Source organism: Liolophura sinensis, chromosome 9 (genome assembly GCF_032854445.1).
Source record: "Liolophura sinensis isolate JHLJ2023 chromosome 9, CUHK_Ljap_v2, whole genome shotgun sequence".
Classification (NCBI taxonomy): Eukaryota; Metazoa; Mollusca; class Polyplacophora; order Chitonida; family Chitonidae; genus Liolophura; species Liolophura sinensis.
Window position 1 is genome coordinate 15,379,455 of NC_088303.1, and position 8,590 is coordinate 15,388,044.

General features: G+C 35.9%; 1 protein-coding gene across 1 annotated transcript; it reads left to right on the forward strand.

Moving 5' to 3' along the window:
- The first annotated feature begins 38 nt into the window (after window positions 1-38).
- LOC135475144 (uncharacterized) lies at window positions 39-7,510 on the forward strand. Its single transcript, XM_064754909.1, has 7 exons — window positions 39-100; window positions 1,465-1,539; window positions 2,431-2,472; window positions 3,097-3,227; window positions 3,431-3,649; window positions 4,527-4,579; window positions 4,953-7,510. Exons 1-7 carry the CDS (start codon window positions 55-57, stop codon window positions 5,053-5,055), a joined length of 669 nt encoding a protein of 222 aa, XP_064610979.1. The 5' UTR covers window positions 39-54; the 3' UTR covers window positions 5,056-7,510.
- The last annotated feature ends 1,080 nt before the right edge of the window (window positions 7,511-8,590 follow it).

Sequence of the window (8,590 nt, forward strand, 5' to 3'; positions counted from 1 at the left end):
AGGGGCGTAACCGAGTTGTTGACAACCTGACAGTTTCTCGGAGATAATGGGAGGATGGAAAGCCTAAAGTTTCTTACAGTTTTGCAAGTCTCAGACAGTGGTAAGAATGGGTGGTTTTGTGGACGTGTATGTCTTAAGGCATAAGCCAAATTATATACATCAAACTGTACAAAACGAAAATATATGCATTAAAATCAAAATGTAACCACCGGTAGACCGGATTTTCTGCTCTTGCTTGTAGGTTTGGCCTTAAGTACAATATAACCAAGTCTTGGTCATTGCGACAATTTTATGAGTTGTATGGTATTTTAGTTTTTAAAAGTTTAACACCTTTTTCAAGACTTCTGTTCAGATTCGTTCACTCAGTATTTATATCTTGTAGCTTGTTAAATGCACTTAACACATGCCATTAAAAGGGCCAAGCTAGGCCTGCGGATCGAACATTTTAAGTTCAAAGTCCATATTTTGAATTTAGATATAAGTAAGTATACTGTGGAGACCGCCCGATGTGGATTCTAGCAGATAAATATTTTCACATAATCAATTAACCATTTATCATTAGCGCTCCAGTATAATTGAAGAGTATGCAGATGACGAATTAATGGCTGCCTAGACTTAAGATTGGGCAGTCCGAATACCTGATGCCAAGGACAGTATAAAATATGAGATTGGGTTGTTCAGAGTGAGTAGGCTGTCTACAGTGTATGATGACTGTTGACCTTTATGTTTGTTCGGGAGAAATGCTAAATGTTGCAGTAGTAGACCTACCGTGACGGTTGATCCTGAGGACTCGCTCACCCATGCATGTACATGTGCGTATTTTAGACATGCATCACTAGGATGTTTTGCCATGTGGAACAAAATGATCTACATTGCTATGACTGCATTAGAGTAAGTTGACTGTATATATGCAGACTGTGAATTTTATAAGCCCAAGACTTTGTCAGGGACAGATTGTAGCTGAATGATTATGACTCGATAGCTTGTCTTTCAGTCTCTACAACATGCGAAATGTCATTGGTTCCATCCTAGCCTTCAGTGTTTGCGAGACATTGGTGGCATTAAGAAGTTGAAAGCACTCATATAACACTTATGTAGTTAGTCTTATATGAAAGTCTGTGGAGACCACTTGCCTTCCGCTGACACATGTGACATTATACACTGCAGATACATGCATATGTACATGTCCTGCATTCAGATGGCATATACATGTGGAAATGCTCACTTTGTCAGTAAGATGTCAGTGAAATTAATTAGTAAATAAATAAATAAAAAAATGTATTTGTTCATGTACCAGTGTTGAGAAACTGCAGCTTTTAAAATTTTAATTTATGGATACTTATATATTTTAATTATAGATACCTCTGTACACTTTGTTTTAATTCTTTTGACTTTGTTTTCTCCGTGGGTGTTTTTTTTTTTTTGTTGTATTTTTCAGTTAGTTCTCTAATTCCTGTCTTTCAGCATTCCCCACAGGTGGTTTCTCACACAGTGGAGGTTTGGAAGTTGCCTTGAAGTATAACTATGTTACTACATCAGGTCTGTAACAGTGTCGTATGTGTTGCATGAAGCTTACTGAATACCCTAAATGACCATAAATTTTGCCTATGACTATAAACTTGCCCGTAGTTCCTGATTCTAAGATTCTATTAATTTTAGAACCATGTTTTGAGGTTTGCTTCGAACGTGAAATGATATTCTACTGGAAAATTATAAGTTTCAGCACCAAAAATAATATCTTGTGACTTTTATTTGCCTCTAAAAACGCACTTTTGTGGGCAAAATGTTAGATCAATTTGGGTAGTTCAGTGAGTAAGGTGCACGATTTCTAACCATGCACAAGGCGCATGATTTTCAATTTCAATCCTGACCTTGGACAAGGATTTTTCTAGTCACTGCTACTCTCTTTGTTCATGGAAAAGCAGTAAGTGGTACTCTCTTATGTAAGTGGTATTCTCTTATGAAAAACCTCATATCTTCTAAACACCAAATGGTCTCAAGCTGAGTAATAAAGAGCAGGATGCATTTGTAATTGAATATCAGCAGATGTCAACTGTAGCACTGTAATCAGCATAGTACTGAAAAAAAAAAGCTTGTAGAGTAGTTTTTCGTAAGTCCAGGATGTAAAGCACAAGAGGCTCCAGACGAGTGGGTCAGGGTCCAGGATGTAAAGCACAAGAGGCTCCAGACGAGTGGGTCAGGACAAATATTCACACAGTGGTAATAATCATAATGATGCGCAGGTTTCGCCCATTACTCATGCAGCTTTGTCTGAATTATTCATCTTTTAAATTGGATCAGCCAATGAGGACTGTATCATCAGTTAAAATCTAGCTTTAATTTTTTTTTACTATGTTGTTCTTTTTTTTTTCAAATGTTAAACAAAACATAATCATGAATATTTATACAATTTTTAATTTCTTCTTTTAGAAAAATTGGAACAATTCTTGGTGTGCTCACTTGAAAATGCAGGTATGTGTAGAGAATCTAGATTGATGTCATTTAATAAGCATGGTGTATATACATGGAAGGAATATTTATTTTTTTGCTTGGGTTTTTACACCATACCATTACTTATACTCATTAGATTTTGGATGGAGGAAATTGAGCATGGGCCACCCTTTTCACAAAACGTCGTAAGTCAGTTTTTCTTGTAAATAATGTTGCCTTAAGGCACAGTAACACACTATTTTTTACGAAAATATTTACGAGAAATATGACTTTTCTGATAGCAGCCCCTGAGCTCATTCCCTTGACAACTTGCTGACCTAAAGCTGCAGTCAAACCAGAGAAAATTGGATTTGAACACCTAACATCAGGCTGTGATCAAGCGCTAGGGACACTTTAGGTCACTTAAACAGCAATGATGTCACTAGGGAAAGGATTTTGTCATGTTCAGCTTTATAAGTTTGAATAAAAGAAGCTTTCATACTGAATGAAATTATACCAAAACCTGTTTTATGTACCTTTAAGCATTGCCTAAATTTCATGGCCTAAGTTAAATTAATAAACAAGCAGGCGCCAATCTTAGGTGCTCTTCAGAATTCATATATACAGTTACAAGATTTCACGACACCTGTTTTGTTGAATTTCCAGGATCCTTCAGTTTGCCATTTTTGACAGCTGCTTTCAAGAACTGCTTTGATGTTGTCAAAGTGAGAAGTCTTGATCACCTGATAGATGTGTCGACAACGAATCATGTGGCAAAACGTGCTTCAGTTAGACAGGTATGCTAAAGAGCTTATGGTTGAGACCCATAACAGTAAAGATAATATTTTGTTTTTGTTTTGTTTTTTCCATAGTTCAGAAAAATTTAAATTAAGCATTGTAAGTTAGAATATAACTATGTTTACAATCAAAACCAAACAAATCACTGACAACACCACTGCTCAATGAGGGGTTGTACTACATTCATGCGTTACTAATTCAGGGGAGATCACTATTGGAGATGTGTCACAGAACATTGGATAGGAACAATCTGTCCAGCCTGTGGGAAGGACTGAGTCATTGTCACCAGCCTGTTGTATTAGGTTCAGTGTGTGGGGTGATTGGGCTGCCACTACAGGCTACTCAGACTATGTTCATGTTCGGCATCCTGAGAACAGTGGTGGCCAGTGCAGTGCGCCTTGACATAATTGGACCAGTACAGGTAATGGGACTAGTTGTCTCCCCTTTGTGTGGATTTGTTTTGTTTTTTGTTTTGTTTTTAATTCAATTTTGAATTTGCTAGTGGAGCACAGTGTGCCAGGAGCCTCTTACTATTCCAGTCGCTGTGAGTTCAAGTCCAGCTCATGCTGGCTTTCTGTCCAGTTGTACATGGAGAGATCCGTCAGCAACCTTTAAATGGTCTTCGGTTTGAACATGGTTGCCTCCCACCATAATGCTGGCTGCAGTCGTATAAGTGAAATACTCTTGGGTATGACGTAGTACTCCAGTGAAATAATTTAATCAAATATATAAATCGATTTTGAATTTATTAACATGTTAGCCCAGCTTCTACTAAGCAGAGAACCCCTGAAGATATTCAGGCCTAACTTGTGTGCTCTATTCTTTATTTCTGTCTTTGTGATTTGTGGTCAACCTGTTAACATGTTTCTGAGAACTTAATTTGCTTAAATCTTAATATGTCTGTATTCTTAATAGTAGCTTTACATCAGGAGGTTTGTCAGGTACATTTTACCTGAAGGCGATTTCTTCCCCAGCCTCTGCTCAGTTTCCTCCACCCATAAACCAAAATGTTGTATAAATTATGAAGTTCATTGGAATACCATACAAATCAAATGCTATATCATTATGACATTAAATTTGGTCCATAACTGCTCATTTTGCCTGATTCTGAGAGGTGTATTGATCTTAGAATGGTGTTTTTTTTTAAGGTTTGTTTGATGAGTATGATACCTTACAGGAAAAATTTTCAGTACCAAAAGTAGTATTTTATAATCTTACTTTGCCTGTAAAATGTAACTTTTGGGGTGAAGTTTTAAGCCATTTACAGTAAATCAGTGTCAAACCCTTTGTGTTGGCAGGCTCAGCTGATCCAGCATAAGATCCAGGCTCTGATTCCAGCTATAATAGCCAGGTAACTATCTGCATAACAAGTGTGAAGGCTCATCAGTACTGAAAAATGTGTCTTCTGCTCATTTAGTGATGGAAATGACATCAAGGGTATTTAAAATTAAAACAGCGTCACAATGCTTTATATTTTTAGTACCACACAGTATGGTAATGCAAATTAAAGTATTGACAAATTTTATGAAGAGGTCAAAATGTGAACATTTAGGGCTGAAAAATAAGTGCTAAAATTATGTTATTTATGCAAGTCTGAAATGGATTCACCTGACATTATTTACAAAGGTTATTGAGATGTTAAATGTTGATTTAAATAAAGTTAATAACTACAAATCAGGCTTACTCTTTGTGAAAATTTCTAAATTTGTGTCTCTGTTTTTCAGGAATGAAGACAAGGAGCCTGATGCTGCTGCTTTAGCTTTCCCTCATGTTGATGTTGTTCAAAACTGTCAAGACACACTGTACTCAAAACTGTTCTACTCATGATTCAAACCCTTACAGTTGCTCATTTAAACATCTACCATGAGTACTTAGACCACGCATAAGAACTCTTTACTGGATCTCAAGCTACAGAACATCACAGGAAGTCTTACATTTTGCTTTCGTAAACAGCTTTAGATTGTCTGATTCAAGGTTTATAACACTGTTTATCTCGAAATATTGTACCGAGGAATGTCCAAGCCAAAAATTTGGATAAAAAAAGCTTTGAATAGTCTAATCTGCTCATACCTGTAAATAATTGGAGTTTTGGAGGCTTTAATGCGAGTCATATATGGTTAGAGTATGTTTTGGTTTGGAAGATACCCCGTGGAAAATTCATGTTAAAATAGAATGGAATTGAATGTCAATTGGGTGGAAAAAAGCTGGTTGTAAGATCTGCAATTCGTTAAACATTTTGCACATAGTTGTAGAAAGAGGTTATATGATGAAGTACTGCGTTTTGATGGAAATGTTATGTTTCCATTCACATAATGTTCAATTCACTTGTCATAAACAGCCAAAAATACTTAAAATGCTGAGACTGTTTGATATGTCAGATTTCAGTGCTGCCATATACACCTGTCTGTGGAAACAATGAAGCAGAGAAAATCAAACAAGGTGGTATTTTACATCACACATATGTGCAATACTCTCACTGAATGTGATCAAGTCATTGTGTTATACACATTATTCTGTACATATAGGTCTAAGAATCTCAAATCACAGATGTATTATTATCATTTAATACTACATCTGTATACAGTGGTAAATATGTGCAAGTTCAGGCTGGTTAACCATGACACTTGTTGCTACAAATGTACTCTAGCAAATTCAGTTTGTTATGATTATTAAAGTCAATACACGAAATACCTTCCGTACTTGATCTATTATGTCATGCAGATTTGTTTTTGTTTTCTGTGGGAGTAACTTGGCCTTATATTAATTCCAGTTCTACGTGTATTGCCATTTCTTGTACCAGGAAGATTGTAATGCAAGCTCATCTGCCATGTGTAAAGTGCTGTCTTGCTGCATGCCAAAAACCAGTCACAGAATGCTGACCCCAAACCGATAATCTTGCTTTCCCATAAACAATGACCAACAAGTTTATGTTATTGATTAGATTGGTGTTTTAACAATATACTCAAGATTAGGTCTAGTTTGTAAGTGGAAGAAACCGGAGTGCCTAAAGTAAACCACTAACATTCACCAAGTGCCTGACAAACCTCCTGACGTACAGCTGTAACTGAAACGAGAGCTGGAGTTGAACATTTGACCTCATTGGTCAAGGGCCTGATGTGTCATTGAGTAAACACTTTGATATCTGTCAAATCATTGAAACAAATACAACTAACAACTTGAGTACAGCTTATTTGTCAAGTACATGTTTAAGTATATTCCATTTTTGTATGTGATATCCTTGACATGCTTACATATATTACACAAACCTTTTTGGCACTGTTTGACTTTTTTATAGTACCCGTGGCCTAGCTTTACCCGAGGATAAATATAGCATGATTCTCCATTACCGTCATACACGTGGAATTGCCCGCGACATGAATCTTAAATGCTGTGTCAAACAATGAAATGCAACTAAACATAGGATGCTGTATGGTACTGAGGATGTTTACACAACTATATTCCCCATCTGCGTTGATACCGGTAAGAATGCAATAACCGTACAGGCCTATATTTTGGGTACTGTTTTGACTCCATTAATAATGCAAGCAGCATTTGAAATACAGGAACCTGTCACTGCCTGGACTCTGTACACCATTTTTTTCCAATGCTGTTGTATTTGCCTGATGAGCTTTCCGAAAAGCTTAGTTTCAGTCCACTGTTTATTTGTCGAAATTTCAGTATTAACTTAACTCTTGTGTTAGAGGTTAGAATAGGATCACATGATGTAAACCATCCAATGATATTTTGTGTATGGATTCTCACTGTCTCCCAGGCATTTCAGTCATTTGATTGGGAACTGGGTCACCAAACTGTTTTACCAGAGAATCAAGCTATACTTATCAGCTGGCAATCAAGTAAAGTATGATGACATACATATATACCACTGATATTATGAGCATATTTTTTTCCATTACTGGTTGTAAAATACAGGAGATTTTGACATAAACATATTACTAAACATGAATGTGTGTAACAAATTCTCTACTCAACTCACCTACAACAATATAAATTATTGCAATTAGTTACCAGTGGTCTTGCCACCTGTCCTTCATTCTCATCAATGAAGCCCAGGTACACGTATAAGATACATTCCATCCTAATATTCGAGGTTATGCTCAAAGGCCACATTACAATACAGGACTGGCATACATAAAAATTGCATAAGACACAGATCAAGCAAGTTTCATAATCAACTGCATTGAATAAATGACTTGTCATTCAATACAATTTAGAATTACAAGAAAGGTTTTTCTTACTTAAAATGCACTCACCACATGTGCACGTACTGTATATTAACCAAGAAATTCATAACAGTAGCTCTCTGACATTTACACCTCAACATTTGTCTTCATATCAGTGGTATTTAAAATTGAAAAATCGTGTTAAAGCATTACATCACAATGCAGCTTAATCAGCAACAGAATAATAAAAGGATACTGAGCCCATATCAGCAGACTGTTACAAAAACAATCTATCAAATATTTCTTAATATTTCTGTTTTTGATTTGGTAAAATCCAAAAATCAATCATTATTACCACTGTCACTTAATAACATATTGTGTTTTCCTATACAAGACACAATACAATTAAATTACAATCATGAGAACAGGGCTTCATCAAGCTGGAGTGAATAATTTGAGTACACATTTAATGTGCAAAGCTGTCAGTTTCATCATTTTTACACAAAGGCACAAAAATATGAAAACCGTATTATTTTGGATCCCAAACTTCTCACCCCCAAAGCCATCTGAACAGGATAAAAATGCCCTAGATCAAACCTTGAGAATGTACGTATTTAACAATGTACTAGAGAATGTTTCACTTCTATGACAGTCGGTGGTCTCGTCTGTGGGTTGAGAAAGCTGAGATAGGAAGCGGAATAAAAAAACCCTTTTGAAGTCAACTGGTATCTTATACAAGTACATAATGGTGAGGAAAATCAGCTATATTCAATGAAATAAAAACAAAAAATTAGCCAATATTTTCATTTGAATCACACTAACAACATACATGTGCCAATTTAACATGATGTTGAGCTGTATCACAGACATAAACCTGCCAAACTGAATTTAGAAGCAGTAATACTTTGCACTGAATATCATTAATTGTCATTTTGAAATCAATGGACAACGTCCTGTGATTGCCACAATATAAACCATTGCTACAACAGCAAAAAATCTTTCTTTTGTAAAAGAAATTGCTTTAATAGATTGCAGTTCTGTAAAGTGAGAAAATTTGCAAAGAAAGTAAACTACGTCAGCATTGTGAAAGTGGACAAAAGAATATGGAATTAGCATCTATTGATTTCTTGAAAGCTTTGAATTCAGCTACTGTGTTTAATATTTAGATTCAGCCCTATTTG